The 27,928-nt window shown below is 36.0% G+C and overlaps 1 protein-coding gene across 9 annotated transcripts in view; it reads left to right on the top strand.

Annotated features, from left to right (window-relative positions):
• The window catches only part of pam (peptidylglycine alpha-amidating monooxygenase), an 81,122-nt gene that overhangs the window by 48,752 nt on the left and 4,442 nt on the right, over positions 1–27,928 (top strand). For 6 of the 9 annotated variants that reach the window (XM_066711264.1, XM_066711265.1, XM_066711263.1 and 3 more), the window contains exons 10-22: positions 689–769; positions 1,029–1,105; positions 6,916–7,019; positions 8,536–8,729; positions 9,138–9,200; positions 17,549–17,854; positions 19,510–19,639; positions 22,807–22,923; positions 23,006–23,078; positions 23,262–23,472; positions 23,703–23,906; positions 24,255–24,373; positions 26,115–26,214. In XM_066711264.1, the coding sequence (XP_066567361.1) occupies positions 689–769; positions 1,029–1,105; positions 6,916–7,019; positions 8,536–8,729; positions 9,138–9,200; positions 17,549–17,854; positions 19,510–19,639; positions 22,807–22,923; positions 23,006–23,078; positions 23,262–23,472; positions 23,703–23,906; positions 24,255–24,373; positions 26,115–26,214 (1,779 nt within the window). The remainder of the gene's footprint in view (positions 1–688; positions 770–1,028; positions 1,106–6,915; positions 7,020–8,535; positions 8,730–9,137; positions 9,201–17,548; positions 17,855–19,509; positions 19,640–22,806; positions 22,924–23,005; positions 23,079–23,261; positions 23,473–23,702; positions 23,907–24,254; positions 24,374–26,114; positions 26,215–27,928) is intronic. The other 3 variants (XM_066711267.1, XM_066711268.1, XM_066711266.1) reach the window with 1 other exon arrangement.

Raw genomic sequence — 27,928 nt, 5'->3', positions numbered from 1 at the left:
CTGCACCGCATCAAAGGGACGATGGACGGGGCCATATACTGTCAAATCTTGGGTGAGAACCTCCTTCCCTCAGCCAGGGCATTGAAAATGGGTCGTGGATGGGTATTCCAGCATGACAATGACCCAAAACACACAGCCAAGGCAACAAAGGAGTGCCTCAAGAAGAAGCACATTAAGGTCCTGGAGTGGCCTAGCCAGTCTCCAGACCTTAATCCCATAGAAAATCTGTGGAGGGAGCTGAAGGTTCGAGTTGCCAAACGTCAGCCTCGATACCTTAATGACTTGGAGAGGATCTGCAAAGAGGAGTGGGACAAAATCCCTCCTGAGATGTGTGCAAACCTGGTGGCCAACTACAAGAAACGTCTGACCTCTGTGATTGCCAACAAGGGTTTTGCCACCAAGTACTAAGTCGAAGGGGTCAAATACTTATTTCCCTCATTAACATGCAAATCAATTTTTAACTTTTTTGAAATGCGTTTTTCTGGATTTGTTTGTTGTTATTCTGTCTCTCACTGTTAAAATACACCTACCATTAAAATTATAGACTGATCATTTCTTTGTCAGTGGGCAAACGTACAAAATCAGCAGGGGATCAAATACTTTTTTCCCTCACTGTGTAATGAAATATGTATTATTGTTAAGCTGTTTTACTTGTCATTATTGATGGATTTGATTATTTTATTCACAGTTACGAATGCTGACATTGCCTGCACATACAAGTCATACCCGATGTACCCTTTTGCTTTTAGGACCCACACCCATCACTTGGGTAAGAATCATTATCGATTTGATTCATTATCGATCAATGTAGAGTTGTTAATCTATTAATTTCAAATGTACATTTTAGCACAGCCTTAAAAGGGGATTGATTTAATTGATGTGTAGACTACAAGTTTGTTTTCCCATATTTTTTTGCTATGCAACAGATAAAGATATTTTAACATAAAAAAATAATTCATTTACTAATGGCCATGATCCATTTCATTTTTTATCATTTTTTGAGTTGTTGTTATATGTGACTTTTACAGGTAAAGTAGTTAGTGGATACAGAGTGAGAGATGGAAAGTGGACTTTAATTGGTCGACAGTCTCCCCAGTTACCCCAAGTAAGTTTGACCTGCTTTAAATACACAAGTTTACATTTTAACCTTTCTCCCCTAATCCACTAATGCTTTTCAACAAAATGTTTCAAACAAATGTTATTCGGTGGTTTGACTAAGTGGTGTACCACTTAGATGTAATGTGTACAGATAATTTAAGTCTCCATATATAACAGACTGATCCGAATACATCTGGTTAGTCGTTTTGAAGTATGTTTTTCAGTAGTTATACCTTTATGTATTAATATGAGTAAGTGTGTGGTCACGGTTAGAGTTTCATGCAGGAATTGATTTTCCTCTTATGTAGTGCTTTAATTTATGAACGTTATTTAACCAGATTAAAATGAGGTATGATTTGTCTGCTGTGACTAATGCAGACTTTAACATTTGACCCAGCCAGACATCAGAATGACACAGTAGGTTATCTTACCTGTAATATGGATGCCTTTGTTTTCCAAAAATGTCGTAGCAAAAGTCATAGCGCTTAGGGGTAAGCTGAGTGATGTCAGAAATAAATCATTCTTCACATGGGTGAAGTTCCCAGTTTAAGAATGAGAATGTCAGCTTTCGACAGTAGTCTTCCACAGAGTGATTACATAATGGCTATATTGGAGGGTTATTTGAATGCTTATTTCCACATGCAAACAAAACTAGTACACATGGTTTTGATTCATATCGTGCTTGGAAAAATGAGTACAAATACCTTAGGCAAGATTAATAAATTAGGCTTTAATTACACGTCCACAATTCTAAATTGTGTGCATGCAAACAAATCCAGTGGTTCATATAAGCATGACTGATTTAAACATAAAGACATCTCTTAAACTGTTCAGGTGAAGCTGCTAATTCAAAGATGCATGCATGTGGCAGTCTGAACCATGCAAACCATGAATCATCTAAATGAAAGCCAACTGAAGTCAATATACTGTCAAGTAAATTTTATGTAGTGTAACACATAGCAGGCAGTAACCTCTGAAAGTAAGATGTTAAATCAATAAATATGAATGATTTGGTCAGCTGCTGGCATACCTTTACTGGTTTTCCACTTGTCCAGCCTTACTGTAAATGGTAGCTAGCTATGCTGGAAATTGAGTGTGGGTTTCATAGGGGAATTCAATATTTCAAAGTCTTTGTGTGATATATCCTTGTATTTCACTTATTACCATTGCTATCATAGCAAAACCACACCTGTCTTGGTTCTAAAATGGTTTCTTCATATTTTTTAAGCATGTCAGTCAGACTTCACAGATTTGGTCATGATATCATTTTATCTCTATTGTGATATAGCTGAACCTGCATTCTGTTCTCCCTCTCAGAAAATATGGGTGAGCTTTTCTGTCCATGGCATGTGTATTCACTTAATCCTGTGCATACATTCGACAAACTGAGGGCTGCTGCCTTCCCCCTGCCTCAGGCACTGGCTGTTAATTCTGTGCCATGAGGTGAATCTCCCACAGCTGCAGCCTGGGCACTGCGGATATTCAGTCAAACACATTCATTTGATATCATTGTACGCTCATCTCTTTAATCTAAAGTTCTTGGGGTAGGTAGGCAGGCAGGCACATCTTTCCTGTTTGTGTTTGGCAAAGGCTGTTTATGTGTTTAGTTCCAAAAAGTGTTTTCTTTCATACATGGATCGTTTTCACCGGGATAGCGCTACCACTAATGGTAAACAGAACTGAAAGCCTCCGATAAAAGAATGCAGATCTAGGTCCCTCTGGAATTGATGCCTCACTGGCCTTGATCCTGCTACTTAGAGGTTCATTAGGACCTCTCGAGAGATGGGCCTCCTGGTTCTTGCACATTTTGACATATCCACCGTTACAACAAGGTGCGACAAACTAGATTTCTAGCAGGAGCCAAGTGCAACCTCTGATTCAGAATTCAGTTCCGCTTCACACATTCTTCTAACGTCTGACCGCTACTCTGATTTTGCTGCCTCTTCTCTGTAACCTCTGTATGAAATCCATAGTAGAAAGTAATTTATGTAACTCAGATGTTACCCAACTGATCTTCATTGATAGGACATTGAAGGAAATGACAGCAAAGAAAATCCCAAATATTTTTTTGTTTTGTGTTGATTTTTGCATTAATATTGCTGGATCATCAAGGCTTTTTTAATTTGCCTGAAGCTTTATCCCAGTTTATTTGAAGCCATAAAACAGTCAAACATGAAGCCAAATAAAAAAATGAAGGTCTATATTCAGAAAGTATATGATTATATCCCCCCCCCCGCTCTTCAGGGTCTAAATAAATTATATACATAGATAAATTAGTTGCACTGTTGACCATTAAAACCACAGCACATGGAGTTCTTTCTGCTTCTTGATTTCAAATTCACTGACTTGTGCATTTTCCATACAAGTGACTGTAGCAAAAAAGGGTTTACAGGACCATAATCTAATTAAACAGCAAATCAAATAAAATGGGCCAAGATGTGGAAGTGAGGGAGAGCATGGTGATGCAATACCCATTTAAAATAGCTATTTCATGCCCTGCGGTGGACATTCACTCTGAAAATGAGATTTTGCGAGACTGTCATTGCTATGTCAAGTTTACATGCATTAATGACCTTACCTTCCGTCTTGCGGAATGTATGCCCTGAACTGCCTTTATTTTTGAGTATTTTTGCTCAGAATTACATTTCTCTGGAATTCCCTGCAAGATGAAATGCTGGTTTTCATTTGTGCGTAAGAGAAAAGCAATACAGCTGCAGAACCAAACTTTTAAATGACTAATTATTGCCCACAGCTGAAATGGGGTTGGTTCCTGGGGCCAGTTGCATAAATGTAGACTAAGTCTTTGTCTTAGTATACGTCCTACTAACGATAGACACTCGGTTAAGACCTTTGCATAAAACAGTCTTTCCTTATACTGGTCTAAGACTGGTCTTACTAGTCAATCGCGTGGTGCGTAAAAGACGGGAGAAACGATTAAATAATATGCTAATTTAAGATGAAACATCCGCGTACTAAACTCAGCGCAGATTTATTATTATTATTATTATTTTTATTATCATTATTTATTCCTTTGCCAGACGCCCTTATCCAGGGTGACTTATGCTATAGGATACCATAGCAAAACAAAAGTGCCAAATACAGCAGAAAAATTACTAATCAGACATAATACAAATTAAAGTTTCGAAATGACAGAAGTGCAGGCAAAATATTGAGTTGGTTATTGAAGTCTGTGGGGAGCAGTCTTTATGTTTGTGGGGATTGCTGTGTGCGGGACAGTGGGGTGTGTGAGCCAGCGGGAGGTTCCACCTGCCTGTCCGCATCAGTGACTGTTGCAGTAGACTCAAGTTCCAAGTTAGCCTGGGGGTGAGGAGGCCTACTTTTCAGGCTAAGTCTTAGTCAGTCTTAATTTTTATGACTAACTTGTGTATAATAGTCTAACTAATGGTTTAGACCAGTCTAATACAGTTTTATGCAAGCGGCCCCTGAACTCATTTCATCATTGACCTCTTGGAGGTGTTCAGACATAGCGATTTGATTCTTGGTAAGAGATAAGGGATATTGTTTCCTGGGTCCTTCAAGAAAAAATACTATCCTCGCCTGTCCTCTTCCAGAGAAACAGAAGATGCAATAGATAATGCTGACTAAAATTAAGTTCTGACAAGGAAGGATGTGTATTTTTTCTTTACTGTCAAACACTTGAGCATTCATTACGTGCGTTCCTTGGGTAGATGCATCTTACATCCTGGAGAGTGGGTGCCAAAAGCAGAGCAAGGGATCTTAATTTCACACGCTCAGCTATTGAGAGCTGATTAGAAAGCAATGTGAGACAGGATTTCCAGTGTCAGTATTTCAGAAAGAAGGCAAGATAGCTGACATTGAGGGAATCATATGGGACCTGTAATAATATAGGGCATTGCTCGGTGCATATATGATATTCTTTCATTAAATTAAGTCATGCTCCCATGAAACAGTAATTTTATCACCCCCAATTTCAAGAAAAGCAATTGTCATCATCCTGATGTACAATAATAGTATTATGGATGACAGACTAAAAAATGTTATTGTTACGCAGGTTAATTGAATGTAATGTTTGTTTAGATTTCCTAATCCCACTGTCTTGAGAGACAGAATAATTATGTGACTGGTTATGAAATTAATCTTGTCATACACTGTAAGCTTTCCATGGCTTTATATGACTATGCAATTTGCAATGAAATAGTGGGAAAAAAATCTTTAAGCATTAAACGATGCCGACTGTCTCCTCGAACAGGCAGCTTGGTGGAGTTACACATTATTCTTTCCAGTCTGTATCCTCTGGAGGCCGAGACTTAAATTTGTCTCTGGTCAAACGTGAAATTACTTTCTCACAATACATTCAAATGGTCATTTGTCCACATCACAGCACCAGCAATATCTCACAAATGGGTCAGTTTTGAGAAAGGAAACCGAAGATTGAGCCTGTTGCCCTGCCTTTTTACATGGTCAAACCATATTTTAGTTACATTGGAAGGGAAACGTTGGCAGCATTGATTTACAATGGCCTGATTTCCATTCATAAAGTTGGTCATCTAATATAGCCAACACCTTTGAGAAATTCATCCCGGCTTAGTTTTTATCTGGTGCACTGACTCGGACAGATTCATTGAAAAAAGAAGGTTCACGCTCGACTGTGCCCTTATTTCTTGTCAACTAGTATTTAGTTGAAACAGACTATCAGCATGTATCCCTTTATTGCATTTCAATGAGAACATAAAAAATATAATTACAAAAATATCGATATGGCATGACATAATTTATAACATACACTTTGGGTAAATACATTAATGCCTTTTCTCTTGAATACCTATATTACATCATAACAATTTTTGTAGTGGCCTTATAATGGGTGATTTAGATAATCAATTGTGTTTGCTGTTAATTATAACTAATGATGATAATTCATTATCCTGGTTATTCATTGTTCTGAGATTAGTAATTTAGATCAGCTGTGCAAGGAGAGATGAATTTGAATCTAAATGTGTGTGTTTAATATTGAGAATTTGAGACTTGAATTAAATAGTAAGTGTTCAAGTGTGTGCAGCCTTTTTTTATATAATGTATACATGATAAATGGTTATGTGCATGTTGTTGGATGTTTTGGTCTGACATAAATTGCACAAGATAAGAACAAGGTACATTTTATAAACATATGAGTTTGAAAGGGTATAAGTGAAATCTACATTTTTTTTTTTTTTTTTTTTAACAAAGAAATATGTTCAACCGGAGATTGTTCCACATATAATGCACCGTTTGGAGTCGAGCATCCAGCTTTAACTCCACCTGCAGCCTCTGAATTGCTTGTGTAGCCAGTCAGCCTGAGCGAATGTATAAACCGATGTTTCCAGTTCAATCTGAAACACTAGCTTGTGGGTGGTCCTGTCCCTGAACCTCTGAAGCTGGTGGGATTTCTGTTTCTTAGGCTGAGAGATTAGAAAGTGAAACATGAAACACCCCAGGGTTAATTCCTAACCAACCAGATTCTAGGGGTTTAAACATCACAGGTTTCTTATGTGGACTTTACACTTTTTTGGTCAAACAATTTCACCTGGTGTCCTTTTAAGATTGGTGTAAAAATGGCAAGTTGATTTGAACATGAACCTTTCTGTTTATTTATATCTTATCTGAAGAAGGGTTAGCACTTTACATGGTGATTTACTTGGGTCATTTAGAAATTAATTAATATATCTGTGTCATTACAATTACACTTCATCATTTACAAGGCCAGTATAATAACAAAATACTTAAATAGTCTAGCAAGCTATAGAGGGGTTACTATTTCACTAACTGATTACTGTTTACCATCTTATTTTGTTTTAGGCATTTTATCCTGTAAACAATCCTGTGGATATCAGATATGGGGACAAATTGGCTGCCAGATGTGTTTTTACAGGGGAGGGAAAGAGTTCTACCACATACATTGGGTGAGTCTGAAATTTGTCTGAAGTTAATTGGTAATTTCTATTGAGGAAATGTTGAAATGGTATATTGTCATTCATTTATACATTTTCAGCCATTTTTGTACCAATATAGTTATCTCAATTAACATGAAATCATATCTTTTTTTTGGGGGGGGGCAGTTTTCTAATTTAGGAATTCAATACAAGAGCATAACACAGAAACACAATATGCTGACCTCAGTTTCTGGCAAAAGGAAACAATAAAGCATTACACTATTTTAAATATTCATGAATGGTTTTCACATTTATATTATCTCATGGCCAATCCATGCCTTTCGTGATTATTCAAATTCAGAAATCTTTTGTATAATTCTCAAATGGAAACTGTATGGAGCTGAATTTTAAATTATAATAATTATAATTATCCTAATTTGAATTCTACTTTCAAATAGAAATATAATTAATGTAGCACATTCCCCTTCTGCATTGCAACATGTCCACCTTCTGCTCAGGCAATATGGGGATAAACATATGACATTATAAAATGTGTCTGGTACTCATCTTTATTTCACTACTAAACTTTAATTGTCTAAGCACTGCCAGCACCTGTAAACTTAACAGCCATTTGATCATTGTCTAAAAGAGATTTGTGGGCAGTTCTGCTGATAGGCTATAATTTCTATAAATACGTCAATTAGTAGCAATCTTTGCCAGCTAGTTATTTTTCAGGTGACGTTATTTTGAAGAAGGAATAAATCATGCTATGAAGTACTTTGCTTACAGCATTGTTACTCATCAGAGCTGTTAGCTATTTCTGAACCTCTTCACCTTTTTTTCTGCACGTTATTAGTTTTAAAGGTGGGCATGACGAAGCCTATAAATCAATACATCTTAGGGGAAGTACAGTATATATCACTGGATTTGTGTCTGGAACAGTACATTGAGGTCCCAAGATTTTTTGCCTTCAGTCTCTTTCTGCTGTGGATGTGGCAGGTATGAGGACAGATTTAGGATAATGTGAACTCCCAGAATTTAAGCGTTGTCAAGCACAGGAAATACCTGTTATTTGTGGTCTCTAGAGAACCTGCATTTTCCATGCATGGAGGGACTGATTTCTGTTTCGAACATTTTTTTATTTTTTTATTATTATTATTGTGTCTGCCGTGTCATTATGGTTGCCATGGTGAATAACTGAATGCTTCGTGACACCAGTGGGGAATGTCTGCATTGACGTATTTACCAGGCAGCCATCGCCCCCGCACCTCCATGGGCACCTCGGCTTGCTGACAAGGATAACTAATTAAAATGGCTACAGTGCTTCTGTTCTTATAAATGCTGTGTAATTGCCTGTGCGTGGAGAGGGTGGGAACAAACTTATGATGGATACAGTGGGAGAAATATTTACAATTGTTTTAAAAAAAAAAACTTTAACTTGGCTTTGTGCATATTTTATTTACACTTACTTCTCCAATTGGTGAAAATATCTAATACAAATACATGGTATTCACATACCATTATCTTTTTTGTTTCTTATCCACAGGGGTAATTCAGATGATGAGATGTGTAACTTCTATATTATGTATTACATGGATGCCAAACAAGCTCGTCCTTATATTGATTGCATAGAAAGTGGTAAAAGTGAGCTGTTTAAGAATATCCCTAAAGAAGCTAACATCCCAATCCCTGTGAGCCCTAGCAATATGATGATGATGCACGGACACATGAATCAGAGAGGTAAAAAAACAGCTCTGCCGGCACCTACAAGACACAGGGAATTATTGTACATATCCACCAAGCATCATTACTTATGTAAACAATCTATTTCGGTTGAAAATGGTTCATGTGTATTTTCCTTTTTCAGTACTAACTCTGGTTCCATGCATTACATTAGTATACTAATGGAGTGTAGACGATTTCATGCAGTTTGAAAAAAAAAAAAAAAAAAAAAAAAAGTTTGACGGGTTTTGCGATATGGTTTGGCAGACTAATTGCATTTTTCTGTTCTTTTCATTTAAGTATGTTTTAATCATGCCTCAGTTCAACATTTGGAAAAATAATTCTGCACGTAGACATTCTTGTAAAGATCAGTGATTCCGTGACTAAAGTGTGTTAATCCGTGGTGTTTTATTCTGTGCATCAAAGGTTCGGACGAGAAATCTGTGTTACTGCAGCCCAAGCGGGAAGAGGAGGAGGTTCTGGATCAGGGTGAGTTTATTCTGCAAAATGACTACAGTATGTATTCAGTTAATATTATGAGAAGGATTGAACTGACATGGTGTCATAGAAACTAAGAAAATGACATGGATCAATCTCACTATGAAACGTATCACTGCTTTATACCATATCAAGCTTCGTACTGTGTTATAAATTAAATCTCGTGGCCCCATGTTATCACAGTGGTTAAGGATGTTCACAAAGGTAGACCATGGAAGATGGGGTTTGCTATTATTCTGTATTAGCATCATAACAGAAGTTAAAATCCAAAACATTATATTTTAATTAGTTTGAAGATTGTTTTGGATCACCGGAAATAATCAGATTTGATTCTTTGTTTTATAAAATTTCAATGCATTGTTTGTTTTTCCCCACTGAATTGTCTGTAAATGTATACCAAACCCATATGCTTGGAGACTAAGGAGGTTACTGTGGCACAGTCACAGGGGTTGGCTTCTTGAAGTTCCTGTTTCCATGGATACATTTCAGCAATCATTTTGCATCATTTTCATGGATATCAGATTCTCTACAAGGAGCATCCTTATGTGTGTGAAATAAGAGCTGTGTGGGCATTTTGTATTTCTTGTATATCAGTTATCAATGTGGGGGTGTAGTAATGCATATGCAGTAGTAGTTGCCATGGTTCTCTTAACTGACATTATTTACTGTTTTTCATGCATTTGATTTGGTACATATCAACAGCACATAAATTATAAATTAAGTGATGAATTGGGATAATGAGAAATTAGAATAGATTGGCTGGAGAAAAAAAAAAACATAACCTACTGCCTTCAGATGTTTTTGACTGGACACCTGTGCTATGATTTATTTCATGCATAGATGGAATCAATTGTATTCTATCCTTTTAAGACAAACTTCATCTTAGTGAGATGAGCTATCAGTATACGTCATGAAACAAACATTCAAATCAGTTTTTATTTTATGTATTTATTAATGTATACAGGGTCTGACTTCACATGCTGTGATCTCACAGCAGGGTGAAAACTTATTATTCCAAGTTCTCATTTATGTTTCATTGCTATAGTGTTTGTACTGGTGTTAAGTCTCACATCTTGATTCCTTGCTACTATTGCTAGGAAGATGAATCAGAGTTCAATAAACATTGAGAATATATAATTTATAAATAAGTATAGTTTAATAAGACATTTGTTTCAAATGACGAGTCAGTGCTTTTGTATGAAATTTTGACTGCTATTTTGTTTAAAGCCAAGAATTCCTTTCTTCAGGAAGAAACCTAAGTTGTTTTCTCTTATTCCACATTCTGTTATGTTAGTGTTTATACTGCTCAGTATCAGTCTGATACCAGTGTGTATTGTGATGTGCAACATTCATATAGGAGTTACCACAAAACCTGAAAACACAATCTCATTCTGTAATTGCAATGAATTAATACACAAGTGAAATAGCAGTAGTGTTCGAAGACTGACATTGCTCAGGTACAAGGTTCTGGAGTCAGAGCTAGGTCATAACATGAGTTGTTGACCTTTTTCACTTGCATGGGTTTATGTTTCTGAAAAGCCCATCTTTAATGGTTTGTCACCAATCCTGTTAAAAACATTTCCGTTTTAATGAAGAGCAGTCCATCAAATCCCACTGTGCCACATTTCAACTCAAGCCTTTCAAACCTGCCTTGTAACACCACGGGGAGCTCCTAAAGCATTTGTGAGATTGACTAAGTTGAATTATAGGTTTTAAAATGAATGTTGCGAAAACTATTACTCATAATACTGTTTTGTACACTAGTGGTAACTGTATTGAAAACAATGATGACATCTATCTAATTTGTCATTTTTAAATATTTAAAAGCTTAATCTTTTTAATTTGGACAGAAATTAAATGTTACATGTGGCTATGTAGAAACAATATAGTTTTCTGTGAGTGAAGAATTACAGAATTGCAGAATTATTGTAATTGATATCATAAAAACTAAATTGATCTGTACCAAAAGAACTTCAGTGTGAACCCTAAAATTGAAAAATACAGTATGTGTGTTGCATTACTTACAGTTCTGCTGCTGCTGTTAAACATACTATAGTCATCAGGTATAACTAGATTATAAGTAACTGTTAAATGCTGATGCTAATGTAGTCATCCAAAGCAATCCTATTTAATAATCCTGAAATAACACACAACACAAGAGATTTTATCAACATTTTGCAGATAATTTAAAATTAATTCTACTGAGAAACCAGTAATAAATGTCATTTGTTTCACTGAAGCACTTACTGTAGATACAAAATTTCAAGGCGGATCATTTAGCACCAGTGTGATAAAAGCAAAATAGACCCTAATTACTTGCAAACTTTGCATATTTCTTGGAATTGTGTGCTCTAAATTCTGAGGATTGAACATTTGGGTTTCATTGATGCCTAAATACCAGAGATGAAGTAAACATTGGCACATACACAATAAGGTGAACATTAAATGAGCTAGTTATGGCTTAACTAGTTCTTTGGAGGATTGAAGGGAAGTTGGCAGAACCAGTTATCAAATCAATTCTCACTAAATGTGAATATGTGGCTCTAAGCCAGTATGTTAAGTATTTAAGCAACCAGATTGCACTTAATTTCTGTAGGGACTTGGTATTCATTAGCGTACATCATTTATTTTTTCCACTGTGCTCCTCCGCTTTGCACCTGAAATCACAATTTTCACTGTGATCTTCAGTATAGTGTTATGGCATTCCTTCCCCCATATCCTGCCAGTCCTAAGTCCCGCACTTCATTTTTTTTTCCAGTATTTTTTAACCCAGTATCTTTCCAATTTAGTTTTCTAACTAGAAGACACAGAGGTATAAGTATGCATATTTTAATTTCACTTTCCCAAATTAATATGAATGAATGGATTAGGGATGCACCGATTTTGAAAATTCTGGGCCGATACTGATATCCGATATCCCTATAACAAGATCGACCGAAACTGATACCGATATTTTCGTATAATGTATTTACCTATATAATGAGAGCAGGGACATTCAAGCATTTGTTGGGCAAGGCAGCATATTTTTATATTATTATTATTATTATTATTATTATTATTATTATTATTATTATTATTTAATACAGCAGCAGGAAACCCTGAAACATTATGTTTAAGATATGGGCAGATCTACTTCATTTATATAAAAATATTTAGTTATATTTAAATTAATTAGAGAGATCTCTAAATTAATTTCAGATATCTTTACACGTCTTGAAGATATCTTCCAATGCATTTTAAAATAAGATCTGCAATCCATTTAGATCTCTTTCAAATTTTACAGATATCTTTTAAATATTTTGAAGATATCTTGAAATACAATTGAAGATATCTCTAAATGATAGCTTGGCTTGCCATATTTTCATAGCAGTGGACTAGCTGCATTATCATTGTTATGAATGACGTTCCACTGACCTGACATTCTCTGCGCAACTGCACTGACTTCAGCAAATACCCAGACAAACAGCAGACAACTCTTAATTACTGTTGAGAGTATGGCTTAATTTTCCACATGTGAGTGATGGTCACTTTGCCTCATCAGAAGCAATAAAACGCATTGAGGGTCCATCTCACGCTTTGTCCATCTCACAAATCTCTATTCCAGTGTATTTAAAAACATATACAGTTAGGTCCATAAATATTTGGACAGTGACACAATTGTCATCATTTTGGCTCTGTACACCACCACAATGGATTTGAAAGGAAACAATCAAGATGAGCCCCTAAAATTGGGGGGGACCACATATAAAAATGGGTGTAATTCCTACATCGTTCACTCAGTTTGGATGCAACTACCCTCAAATTAAAGATGAAAGTCTACACTTAAAGCACATATTGATTGTTTCAAATCCATTGTGGTGGTGTACAGAGCCTAAATGATGACAATTGTGTCACTATCCAAATATTTATGGACTTAACTGTATACATATAGCCTATTGTGTTTTAAGTGGACTTTGTTCCATTTTTCTCCTATACATTTGCATTAGGCTTTGTTAACAGAACTGCGACAGGGAATACATAATAATAATAATAATAATTTTTGATGTACTGAACTGTGATGCGGTAATTAAGTGCCATGCTGCTTTGTTGTTTTATATGTGCTTTGAAGGCACCAGAATTAAAATAAATTCTCAATCATGTATCTGGAATCTGTAGTTTTAAGAAAAAGTAAAATATTTTAATTTCTTTCATGTTTAACATGCACAAAACAATAAAACATTTTGTGCCATGCAGATTAATAGTTTAAGAATTCTATACACATCTAGCAATGCGCATCTAGCAATGTGCACAATATGCATCTATTGCTCTTTGTTATTGTTTGTGAAAATATTTGCTGCTTAGTAGTACCAATAAAAAGGATGGAAAATACAAGGGAGTTGAAAGGAAGTTATTAACTATTAATCTGAAGCCTTGTGTACATTACCAAGGAAACTTTTTGCTCTTTTAAGTTTTTCAGTCTAGATCAAAAGAAAAAAACATTGTGATACCACAGAGAGTACAATGCTTTAATATCCTAAAAATATTTCAGTCATTAAAACTTAATGGCAAGCTGTCCATGGCATTTATCCCAATAACATTTGACAGAGAGCTAAGTAAATCACAATATCAGATATAAACACAAGATGCAACATGCAGTTAGGAAATTGACCATGATTGTGTGGACTTTCTTCATTCTGCAGCTGTCAGCTTTGCTAGATGCAGATCAAGTTTTTGGCATTTAGCAACCCATTTAGGGAAACATGCTAGAAATTACTAGAGATCTGTACTGGATTTGATGCAGAATACTGTATACATGCAACAGTACATTTTGAAGAAAACTGATGACAGGACAACATTAAGCCCCTGTTGTTATTAATCAGCCTACGCAAGATTCATGCCACTCCGACTACTCGTAGGTGCAGTGACTGGAGTTGTTATAATGTTATTAAATAACAGAAGATACAAGCGTTCTGTTTTTCTTTATGAAAAACAAATTATTAGTTAACTTATATACACTTATGGAGATGGGAGAGATAAATACATCAATATAACAGAATGAGCAACTATGGCAGATTTCAAATAGATTTTCAAGAGCTGATATAATTTGTCACAGCTATATTTGACCTTGATATACTACATATGAAATATCACCACACTTCACATAATGTTTAATTTACTTTACATGGGCATTTGTTTCCAAATATGTGACAAGTGAAAATCGGTTCATAGCAGGGGATTTGAGTCCGTTTCCTGTGTGTTTCCATATTCTTATAAAAACTATTTTGCAGTGCTTGTTTGTTGTTTAAATTTGCACTATGCAAATAATTCTCATCATAATTCTTGGTTAAGGGAAGAAACAGAATGTGTAAATATCAAGCGTTATGTAAATCTGCAATCCCCATTTTAACCAAAGCAGGAGAGAGGTGCAGTGGCTAGTCAGCATAGTATTTGAATATAAGTACTTAAAAACACATTTGTCAAGTGTGTGTGTATGTTTCAAGGCAGAGACACCTTCTGGAGTCTCCATACAAAGCCTTTCATCTCAAACTCCATTAATTTTCAGCAAACTTCCTACAGGTTATTTAAAAATATATACAAACCATGTCAGCCTCTGTGCTAGATACTCTTAAACAGAAAAAGGGCTTTATTTAGGAGCAGAATCAGTCTATCCAGAACACTTAACTGCTCTGCAATCAGAAGCAGAGCATCTGCGCCATTAACAATCTATGGATCTCTAACCTGCACCCTGACACGCTGATAAATCACTCTCTATATTTGCCTTTGCCATTATTAGGAAACAAATTCTGTGCCTGTCATTCACTAGACTTTTTGTTGTCTCTTGGTGTTTTCAGCACTGTTTTTGATGGATGAGCTCAATAAATAAGGACCGGATACAGCTCGTATATCATAGTATGCACAGAGTCCGGACTGCCATGTGGAAAGCGGAGACCGCGTTGCTCTATGATTAGCATTAACAGACAGTGATGTTTGTCAGACCTCATGAGAGGTGCATGTCACTTCCTCCTGAATAGTAGCGTTTGGTCAACTGACAGGTCTTGAGCGGACATAATAGTTTACTAAGGGGGTGAATGGGGGGCTTCTGTATTCTTATCTGTTGGCTTTATATATGATGCCGCCATCATCCTCTGATCAAAAAAAAATCTTGATAATCCTAAATGCTATTTTAAACTGTGTCGTGTGCCAGTTGATGCTTTGGTTTGATTTCAACCGTTCGAGGTCAGAGAGAGTTTTCATGGAACAAATTCTGATTTGCAATACGCCTTTGTGTCTTGGGATTTTGCAGTGTGAATTGACCTTTGGTGCGGGAAGATTGATTAGACTATGCTGCAGATGCAGCAGCAGTGATCGTTAGGCTAGGACATAAACACAGCTCAATGCATACAGTCTCCTTTCAATTATTATCAAGAGAGTTTCTGGAGCTAGTGAAAATAATTGGTTGAAAATGGTTTTGTTTTGTTTTTATAGGGTTTCTGTTTTTTTGCTTCTACTAGAACAATACTAATTTTGTATGGGTTTACTTTGTGTGTTCATACAAAATGTAACATCATACAGAAATGAACTTATGGAGTTCATTCATTAATTTATTTTGTTCTTAAACTCTGCAGATAACCGATATATCAAGTGAAACTTACAATTGTTTTTGTCCACTAAAAGCTGTATAAATATTTTAAAGGCACCAATGTATTAGTGCCGGTCAGTTTGTGTGTATATACAAAAATGTGGCTATCAGTATGTGTATCAATATTAGAGCTGACAGTAAGAGTCCTAGTTATTTCTAAATACAAAATATTCACATTTCATTCACAACCCAGCAAACAGCAGTTTGTGGATGTATTGGGATTGATAACATTAATGAAGTGCTTTGTGTAGTGTTTGTATAGTGTTTTAATGGAGCCAGGCTCTTCTCAGGATGTCTTTACCACTCCTCCATGTAGACCCTCAGCTTCTAAGCTCCTCCGGCTTGAAAGACTTGCTCTTGATTTTTAGCTGTTTTTTAATTAATTATTAATTAAGTAATGTATATGTTTTTATTAATTTACTGCATTTGGACTGCATTTTGATTCCTAAATCAACCCAACTTTTATATATTTTACAACTTGTTTTCAAGGAACAAAGCAGCTTAGCAATGTGAATAAAATACATGCTTAGAGTTACTTAAGCTTTTATTTATTATTTTATATTACTTATCTTTTATTTTCTCTGTTTGGATTATGGGCCACACAATCCCCATGTCTTCTGAGGTATAAGGGGTATAAACTTGACATTACTTTTTAATCTTACCTTTGAACTGATGTGGAAACACCATTCATTGCAGTTATGTTATAAGCAGTTTTTGTATTCAGATCTGTCATGCTGCAGATTTGGGTTTAAAAATATTTACTATTGTTCTATTAATTAAACTCTGAAAATAGTCAACTAATGCAGCACAGACAATTTGAAGGTTGAACAAACTATTTGAGATTTCAGGGTTTTAGTGAGGATTACATACAAATTATTTGATATATAGGAAAAGCTCCTTTAAAAAAAAAAAAAAAAAAAAAAAAACAGGAAAAGTAGAGGAATTGTTTGACTCTTAACAGTCCATTTTGTCTTGGCAGCCTGAGATTGATTCCAAACAGTTTAACTTGATTTATACAAACTATTATAAAAATGTCTTTAAATTGAGTTGCAGTGTTTTTAAAATAGGTTAGTTTATCACAACATATACAGCAAATAATGAGGCATACACAATACAGTATATTATTAAAATATATGTAACAATTTCAATCAGAGACTGTGGAAGATTGTCAGCAGCAGGATTACAAATTGTTCATACTTTAAAATGATTAAAAATACATACTTTGCTGTAGTTGCTGTAGTAAATGTATAAAATGTTGCTGCAACCATGGTAATTGAAAAAAGTTTGGTATTATTGTTGCACACAGTACACAGTTACTAATGTAGTCACTACAACTACCAACACCACTGTTAAAAATATCACAAAAGTAAACATTTAACTTTGTTTCTAATGGGTGTAGTAGAAGTAAGACTGATTCAGTATTGTTCCATATTTACGAGGCATGTGTTCTACATTTAACTGTTTTTCTAATCTGGTATTATAACCCCTATATTAAGTGTCTATTAAAAGATCCTAGTTAAATCTCCAGAAATCTGTTGTGCTGCTTCGACCTCTGTTTTACTAACTTCTCTGCTGTAACCCTGTTTCTTCATTTCTCATTTCTCAATCTGCTTACAGTAAACCAAACATTTTAACTTTCCAGCTTTCTCTCCTCTAAAGGGTATACTGCTTTTTCTTTTGGTCGATCTTATTCTTATTTCTTTTCCTGTCTTCTGTGCAGGTGACTTCTATTCCCTTCTTTCCAAACTGCTGGGAGAGAGGGAGGATGTTGTCCATGTGCATAAATATAACCCCACAGAGAAGGCAGAGTCAGATCTGGTGGCTGAAATTGATAACATAGTCCAAAAGAAGGATCTGGGTTGGCCTGGTCAAAGAGAAATAGACTTTAATGAGAGAGCAGATGCAATTCTTGTGAGAGACAAAATTCACAAATTTCACAAATTAGAATCAACTATAAGACCCCCCGGGAACGGCATATTTACAGCTAAACAGCCCAACACAATTGGGGCCAGTGCCCAAAAACAAGGTGGGTTTAGGTCTTGCTCAGAATAATGTTCAAAACTGTGTTCATTTTTTTTTTTTTTTTTTTTTTATAAAGGAGTCAGAAAATGAGCTATTATTATTATTTGGTTTAAAACAATCTAAAAGTGTCATTTATATCTAAAAAAGTGGCTGCTGGATTAGTGAGTTAATAAGCTAAACAATAGTTTTGTTGCAGCTTCAGTTACTTAGAAGTTCATTTACTGATTAGGCATTAAGGTGGATTGATAGATTAAAATGCTTTCTCAGACCAATTCCCTGGAGTCATCGCTTAGCGAGGTTAAAAGCTTCTGTGATGAGTTTATAATGTCTTCTTGTTATGTAATGTAACCTAAATTGAAACTCGGCTGATTTTCCTCTGTAGGGTTATTGGTGCAGTCGATATTTATTGCATTTCCTTTTGTCCTGAATTTAGATTGGCTAATATATTGGGACTGCTATGACTCACATTCTCCAGGTTTCTATGACAGTCAGCCAAAGTGACATCACACACATTACCAATTGAATTCTGGACCTTGTGGTATTGATTAGGTTTAGTCTTTTAATGCAGAAATCCTATTACAATTACAACGTGTGAATATTAGTTTTATCAGGCAACTACCTCTATTTTCAGCTCTATGTTAGCTTGTGTTTCTTGTCAGATCTTGATTATTCTTTACACATCTTCACATCCACTGATTAATAATTCATGAAGCAGCTTTCAGAAATTGTTTCTGTCAGAGTGCAACAGTAATGCCATTGAATGCTACTGAGGTGTGAAGCGAATACAACCATGTAAGGAATCTTGCTTCAAGTCTCAGACATCTGAGTGAGCAAATGGGTCACCACAGAATCTTTGCAAAACTGAAATGCTTATTTATAAAATGGTGCCTAACTCCCTGTTTGTGGTGGAAAACGCATACATGCATCCATATTTATATAAGTGCATGTATTTATATACAAGTGTATGTGTATAATTATATACATGCTGTATATATTGGTGTGTTTGCCCGCGTGTGTTTGTGAACATGTACTATATGTGTATATGTGCCCTACCAATCCATTACTTTGTTTGCATCCTAAAGCCAGTATGCCAGAAGCATTACTTTCCATAACAAACTGTTGAAAACCCAGTCCTACAGTCCCAACCAGTACAGTGGCAGAAATCACCATTGCCTGAAAGTCCAATCCTCCAACCCAAACATGGGAGTTCCAGCTTTGCATCTCTCATATAAAACTCCTAACCACAGTCTCAGAACAGCACATCTAGAGATCCCAGGACAAAGCCTCTTACCAGATAAACCACTCTGGATTGACATCCGCAAATTAACATGTTTTTATGTCTGTACCTGTAACTAATTTTGAATCACATATAGGAAAGTGATTGCTACTGTCACAGGTTTATGTGCAACCATTTTGTTAGTTCATGTAGATGGCTGGATTCAAACCAACAAACCAAATTATTCTGCCTTTTAACGATAGGATGGAAATCTGAAATCCATTTTACTGAACTCTGCAATGCATTCAAGCATTTAAGACCGAAATAACATGTCATGCTGAAATGTCCACATGTGTTGCAGAGAGGGGACACTGAATGCCCCAGATTTCTTATTTACAATTCAGTTGATCATTTCTGTTCAATTTCACCTTCCTATTTTGCAGGTTACCATTTGGTGGAAATGGTAGACTGGCCCGAAGTTCAGCTCCAGCTCGGACAGGTTTCTGGATTGGCTCTGGACTCGGATGATAATCTAGTCATCTTCCACAGAGGAGATCACAGATGGGGTGTAAAGTGAGTTAAATCGCTTGTTTGGGAATCTTAAGATGTTTCATACCTCATAACACTTTTCTTAGTCTTTATGACAGTTTGAAATAAGATGATCTGTTTGAAATAAATGTTTTCCTCCGTGTATTAGATTCTATCTCTGTATAAGAAAATGCATAAAACCTTATTTTTAACTCTGTGTCAGATAACAAACAAACAACATTATTTGTATGTGCTGTCTGCACACGATAAGTGAATATTAGACATTTTCTAAACTAGGAAGATAGGGATAACTAATTTCCTTAATTATACTTCTAAACTCAGTCACATCTTCCTCAATTTAGCTTTTATTTAAACATTCTAAGCAATGCCTGGGGGAGGATGCAGTCTCTATATTTTATGCAAATGAGTCTTCTTTCTGGTGTGTTTTTGTTTTGCACTGGATACTGCATGTCCTTCTGTCATTCTTAAAGCTACTTTGATCTGAATTGAACCATTGGTATTTTATTGGTTACCTAAAACACTTACTCTGATAATATATATTGCAAATGTTTATGTACACATCAGTGTGTGTGTGAGAGAGACGGTTAAATAATTTTCAGTCCTGCGTTGAGGGCTTTATATGTGTGTGTGTGTGTGTGTGTGTGTATATATATATATGTATATATATATATATATATATATATATATATATATATATAGGTCTGTACATGACTGCACCTAGGTATGGCGTCATTACAGAACTCTACTTTGGCTATTACCCAGTTTAAATCTTGCATTGGTCTGCTGTTATCCATGTGCATAATATTCCCATGCAATTTACTCCTTGCTTCCCCAATAATAGAAATATGTATAGCCATTCCTGATGTCTTCTATTTAGGACATGGGTTGAGTGAGAGGTATTCAAATTTGCCAGCCAGGCTACCAGAGAGAACTCCACATGGGGTTTGTAGATTGGTAGAGTGGTGAGAATAGCACAATAGGTCAGATGGCTTCAGGTTGTTTATGTGTGGAGGGATATAAAAAGCTGGATATTCTTAGCACTGTTGTTGTGAAACGTAATATTTGAGAGATGGTGCCAGTTATCACTAAAAATATGGCATTGATTGTACCTTGTCAAAGTAGAAGCGCGTCCCTTCGGAAAATGAATGAGTGTCTGTCCAGAAGGCTATGTTAAAATTGTCTAATAAATTGTTGTGTGCACCAACAATTGAAATTAGACCTACACAACTCGTATGACTGCTTTCATGTGGACAGCTTAACAAAAACCTTTATAGATCAGAACCCAGAAATAACACTTTAGGGCATAAAAGGCATGTGGGGACCAAAATGTATGTGTATCAAAGAAAGAAGAAATAATATCATGAAAATATAAAGAGTCTTCTGAGCTCTGAGCAATTTGACAGCCCTGGGTTAAGCTGTATGGATGGTAAATGATAGTGGCAATGCAACTCAAAATTGTATAATTGTATTGTATACAGGATGCTTGGATTTTATTTTTTATTTTTATGCACACGTATGCTAAAATAACCCATAGAAATACTGGAGATCATTCTGGGCTTTTACAGGAGTACATCGAATACTCTTATCAGTGAGAAGTTTGTCCAAGGTCACCAGTGCCACTCTGACAGCAAGGAGGCCTCCTTTTAGTTAATGAGGCTATCAGTTGTTGTCGGTTTCTTACTCTATCATCCTGGAATGCGTCCTGGTGTTTGTTGATGACCTACAAAACACCACCAAGAGCATCCAACATATGTCCAGGGAGCTGCATTATTCCTGTTAAAGAGAGGAGGATCCTGGCGCAGTCTACAATGCATGTCTGTGTCCCTTTGTTGTGTCTTTTCCAGCAACCACTTTTGTAACCTTGTCAACAACTCCCTAAATTAGCCTCTGAACTCTAATACTAACCGGAGAGCTCCACTCACACAACTCTCGTCTCGGCCTGTGTCTCCTCTTGTACATGTGACAGTGTGGGCTTGTTCCCATTTTGATGAGATATTTTATCTGCAAATGCATGCGCCAAGTGATGAAATGTGAGATGGGAGTCAATATCTTAAAGCACAGTTCCTGTCACATTTGGAAGGTCTGTGGTCGTGTTAAAAGAGCTATCAAAATATATTTGATAAATAAATGTGGGGCTTGCAGTTACTTAGACTTAGACTGCTGCACTCTTAAATGTGTTAAAATACAAAGTGAAATGGAAAACAATGTATATTGAAGCAATGGGTTTTGCCTTATGAGAATAGTACTTTTTAAATGTATAAGCAATTCAATATTTTCTGGTTACAATTTCAATTCTGCTGACCACACGTAGTTTATTAATAATAATTCAACACAATGGAGTCTCATATAAATGTGTATTACCGGTTCATTTTAATGGAGAGAGAAAAACATTATTGTTAGAAATTGGGTTCCTTCAATTAATTTGATGAGCTGTGCATCGAGGGGCTTACTTCAATTTGAGTCGTCCTTGGATCAGTGCTTCAAGAAGGACCCACTCTGCTTTGAAAGCAAAAACAGAGATAAAATTAATGCTTAAGGGCATGGTGTGAGGAAGGACTGCACACCTTTCCATTAATCAGGATGTAATTTATTTACACCTCTTATGGGAATTGTACTCTGTGTCTTGTTACTCTGAATTCACCAGAAGACAAAAGATCAGGGAAGTGACACATTGGTAGGCATTTTACTAATCAGTGTTTGCTGTAGTCTTTCAAAGGCCACAGATGTATTTGGTTTTAATTAAGTGTATTTATGTATTTATTTCTATGTCAAAATCCATTCACGATATCATACAGAACCTTCTATTGCACAGAACAGAAATAAATATGGAAAATAATATTTCAGGCTCGGGGCATCTTTTTTTTTAATGGATCAAGAACAGATAGTGTTTTCCACCAAGTGTACGCATGATTCTGTGTGAAATTGTAAATATTGGTTAACATATTTTTGGTTTTATCATAGTCTGTACAGGCAGAATAATGGAGTAGCAGGTTTTGCTGTTGCCCTACAGCCCCAGGGTCCACAATTGAATTCCAGTCCCAGGCGTCTGTCTGTGCACAGTTTTTCATGTTCCCCGGGTGTTTTTACAGTTCTCTTATTCTTCTGAATTGTAATTTTAGTTTATGAGAAATATTGAATTTCTGATTAATTATTTCTGCCAATTTTAATGGTGATTTTTTTAAATTTTTTAGTTCTTTTGACAACCAGCGTATCTACCAGCAACAAGAGCTGGGTCCTATTCAGCAGTCTACCATTCTTGTGGTGGATCCGGTTAAGGGACAAGTACTCAAGGCTTCAGGAAGGAATATGTAAGTGATTGTCTTCTTTAGAAGGGGCTTCTGTTTCCCAGTACTGCCGTGTGCATTCTTAAAAAATGTTCTTTTTTTGCAGCTTCTATTTGCCACATGGTATATCGACAGACAAAAACAACAACTACTGGGTCACAGATGTGGCACTTCATCAGGTAAACGAATATTTGTTTCACTTCCTCCTACAACAACTGTTCATGGGCTGGCAGCTATAGTGTCACCTGAAGTGAAATACGCTTTAATGTTCGATTTAACATTGCAGAACTAATTACCTTTTTTGTTAACACGTTTTATTAATTTCCATCACGTACGTCATCATGACTTTTGTCTCATTTCAGGTATTCAAACTGGGGAACGGTAGAGACGATGAACCATTGATGGTCTTGGGACAGGCGTTCCAGCCAGGCAGTGACACACGCCACTTCTGCCAGCCCACTGATGTGGCTGTGGACCCTGTGTCTGGAAACGTTTATGTGTCCGATGGCTACTGCAACTCCAGAATTATCAAATATTCACCGGAGGGCAAATACCTGATGCACTGGGGAGCAGGTGCAAAATTTTATTGATACATTATTATTTTTATCAGCTCAGTCCACATCGCTAATTAAACACCACAATAGATCTCACAAGTGCAGTAGTCCAGGGTTAATATTTCCCCTCACTTATGGAGAACTCAGAAACCATTACTGTACAGTGCAGTACAAACGGTCGTCTCCATTGTGATCTGTAAAACAGCCATTCTAACCGTGGAGTAACTGTTCCTATTCCTTTCACTTCAGGATCTCAAGACAAACGGAAGCCAGTCCACTTTAATATCCCTCACAGCCTGGCCTTCGTGCCCGACCGGCGGGAGCTCTGCGTGGCTGACCGGGAGAACGGTCGGATACAGTGCTTTCTCGCAGAATCCGGAGAATTTGTAAAGGAAATAAAGAAAGACGAGTTTGGAGGGGAGGTGTTTGCTGTCTCCTATGCTCCCGAGAATGGTGTGTACAAGTCATGTTTTATCCTATCTTAGCTTGCTCAAAAGTACTCCTTTCTTAATATTTAATTATTGCCTCTGGCTTTTTAAAATGTAAGGCCTTCATAGCCCAGCCCTGTGCACTGTTCAGCACCAGGATTAATACAAATAAAATTGAAATGTGAATAACAAGCTTTCTTAAAACATTTTAGTTTAGTTTAACCTTTTAGATTTTTTTTACTTCTATGTAAACTCAGTGTGTGTGTATGTATGTATGTATGTATGTATATATATATATATATATATATATATATATATATATAATCCATACACACACACATAAATCATATCATGTCAATTTGTGTTGTTGTAGGTGGCTTAATATATGCAGTCAATGGAGAGTCGGCCTTTGGCAAATCTGCTCCAGTGAAAGGTTTTGTGATTAATTATTCAACTCGAGAAATTCTAGATACCTTTAGCCCAGAAACACAAGTAAGTAAAATATTTATTTCATATATATATGTATATATTTCATTTTCAATATATATATAGTTTTTAATCTCAGTTTTGAGAATGGTATTGTAAGAATGTACTGTTCCTATTCATTGCCATTAGACTTTTAACTTACCTTAGTACAAACTTTGCTGGCTACTTTTCTGGCTAAACCCTGTTGAAAGCCCAAGTTTCCGTAGCCTTCTTCCCAACCATGAGAGCAGTTTCAATGCCAAATCAGAGGAGCATTCACCAAGGGATGTAACAGAGCAGGGGTCTTCAGCTCCAGTGCTTCATGGGTACTGGGACCAACCTGTGGTTTTTATTCTATCTGTGTTCTTAAGTACCAAACTGACCTAAGTGTTTGTTTAATTGAACCAATCAAAACCATTACACTAGGTCTGATGAGCCGTGAAGGTTGTTGGACTGCAGCTATTGTGGACCAGAGATGGGGAACCCTGTTATAGAGGACATTTCTCCTAAGGAGTGAGACAGTGCCATCTAAGCTTGATATATACTCTCCAAACTCTCCCATAACCTCTGTGTTATACCAAACCATTTGATTAAGGCATTATATGAGACCTGCTGTCTGTGCACACAGTTAATACTTATGTAATTATTTGTGTGGGTTAAAAGACTTACAATACTATATTCCTTTAATACAGAACTTAAACAGTACTATTGCATGTATGGTTTCCCTATTCCAATTTGGCAAGAATGTTGCTTTCTGTTTTTCAAAGTATTTTTTAAATACACTCAAGAAGACTAGTTACTGGTTACTGAAACATGTTTTTTGTCCATCGACTTCAAGAATTGTTTTTAATTTAATGTTTTTCAGTCATCTTCATCCTTAAGGCAATTTTTCTGGCTTTGCTGATCCATGTATTTTTTGATGTGTGCATAATACTTACAAAAAAACAAAACTTTAAAAATAGTGTGCCATAGACACAGAAACCTTCCTGCCCACTACAGGCAATAGCATACTTGCATTAACTATGCAAAGTAATGAATACTGTATGCACTGTAATATAGGTCAGGAAACCACAATGCAGAAAATGATGACATATTCCTGGCTGAAGTGACGCCTAGATGTCTTGATTCATGGGACATATTAAAGCACAGATAAAAGCCAAGTCAACAACACACAGAAAAGGAAGGGAACAAAGGTTTAGATTGGCCTTTACAATCATGTGACTTGAATCCAATGTTGTATATTTTTACTGTCATTTCTATGCCTACCCCACCCTTAGCACATACCGACCTCAGTTATGTTTGCACTTGTTAGCTCATTTGTACTAGGATGTTTCTTGATTTGTATTGATTGTATTTACTACATCTGTTATGTTTTGAAAATGATTCTCTGGAAATCTGTAAGTTGCCCAGTGCAGGGTAATTATTAATAATAACTCATCCAAATACAGCAGCATTCCCACAATTTGGTTTGAAGCAAAAGGATACATTTACTAGTAATTTAAGAGTGTGAAGACTTTCATACACTAAAGATAGATCATTTGTAAAGTGTACTTTTGAGAACGTGCTGCATAATCTATAGCTATACAGCTGTCTTTTTCTTGGGATGTAATGGAAGAATGTGCTATTGACCTATTGCACTGTATATTCCAGCTTGGTACAGGGCGAGGAGGAGGGCAAATGCTTTCTTTTATCTAATCTCGTCTGCTCGGCTCCTTATGATTGTCTGCAACAATGGAGGATAATTAAATTATTTTTTTGTTTTACACAGGAGTTTAAAATGCCACACGACATTGTTGTGTCCAGAGACGGAACTGTTTTTGTTGGAGATGCAACTACAGACACAGTGATTAAATTTGTGTCTTCAGAGCGTAAGTGTGTTTTTGAAATAATCTTCCAGGTCATCCACATCTGTATATACCTTTACCTTCCTTGTAGGACACTATACAGCAGGGACTCTTCTCATTTCACTTTGCTTACGATCTTACAGTAAAGCAAGCTAATTTACAGGCCGCTGAAGTAAAGGATTCTTTAAGAAGGGAATGTGCTTCTATAAGGTGTTTGATCAGATTGCAATTCGATTTCGACAGAGGCTGCAAATATGGCACAGCTTGAATGCGAAACAAGTTAAACGAAGAGTTAAAAACCAAAAACAAATATTGCTCGGCTTGAAAGTAGGGAAATTCAGATGAACAGGAGAAACTCCAGATGGTGTAAATAGAGAAAAGCCTGGCCCAACATTATTTGAAGCATTCTGACAGAATAACATTATCTGATAAACATGAAGGATGGTTAGTTAGTCAGCTGTATGCTCAGTGTTCACTGAACACAACCCAGTGCTAGGACATTTAGTTTATTTTTCCTTCAGTGTTTTGTAGGATAGCTTTTAATTAGAACATCAAACTGCATACATTCTTACCGATTTAGGTTCTGGTTCTACAATATTCACATTGATTTTCTTTTTGTACTGGAAGTAATAATAATAATGAAATATTGTCATTATGAATTCACACAGCTCAAAATCCCCTTAACATTTTTTGAATCTCATGGTAAATGTGTAATCATATGAACATTCATGCTAGGATTGATTAATTGTCAGTAGCAGTAATCAAAATATAACTCTTATAGTGGGTTTTATTTTATTTTGTTCATCAGTCATTGATGTGCCATATATGTGTTGTAATGTTGTAAGATTTCAATTGTTGTGGAGCTGTAATAAAATCCCATGGTTTATTGAGGAACTTTGTTTTATAGATATGGCATATGATATAGTGTTATATAGACTATTCACCTGAAACCAATAAGATTTTCTGCATTTTCAATTAATCTTCCTTGTTAATGGTGTAAACTGACTCGCATATTGATGATCATTTCCAGAGTGTTAAGCGTTTCCCCATTACCTCGCAAGATAACTTCTTTCACTATAATTAGATACCATCAATAAAGATTCCTGCTTTGGGTGCAGAATTTCTTCCTGTCTGGAACTATTTTATAGAATCACTAAGTAATATCAAAGTGACCAGAAACCAGAAACATTTAGTACACTCTATCAAGAATGTAACCTCTATGTAATACGGCCCTGGTGTTGAAATTGAAGAAAAGGATGTTATGCCATCAATAAAGTGACATGTGACAGCATTGTACATCCCATGAGTGATGTATTCAGTGAAAATAGGAGCAGTGTTAAGAACCGAAATGTCAGAAGAATAATGCCACAGGCCCCCATATCACATCTGATATAAGCATTCTGATTTTAGGTGACATTCCACTTTGATATAACAAAGATTGGCAGATGTTGTTCAAATGTGGCTTTCCTATTCAGTTTTCCAAAAACCAAACCCAAAAGGATTCCTGCCAAGCTTTGCTAATATTGATTTATTTAATTCATTACTTTTATTGTAAGCAAATATTTAATCCTTAACTGAAAGACATCTATGTTTAATAGTCTCATTCAGCACTGTCTGGAAAATAACTGAACACCCCCATGCTTCTTATTTAAGATATTTTAAAAAAACTAAATGCATCAAAAATGAGCATTTTACATATACCGGGTGAAGAACTTTTGAAATGAGAAATGCTGTAGTT

The sequence above is a fragment of the Amia ocellicauda genome, chromosome 8 (assembly GCF_036373705.1).
Source record: "Amia ocellicauda isolate fAmiCal2 chromosome 8, fAmiCal2.hap1, whole genome shotgun sequence".
Lineage (NCBI taxonomy): Eukaryota > Metazoa > Chordata > Actinopteri > Amiiformes > Amiidae > Amia > Amia ocellicauda.
The sequence above is the reverse complement of the archived record's forward strand: the minus strand, read 5'-3'. Positions and strand labels throughout refer to the sequence as shown.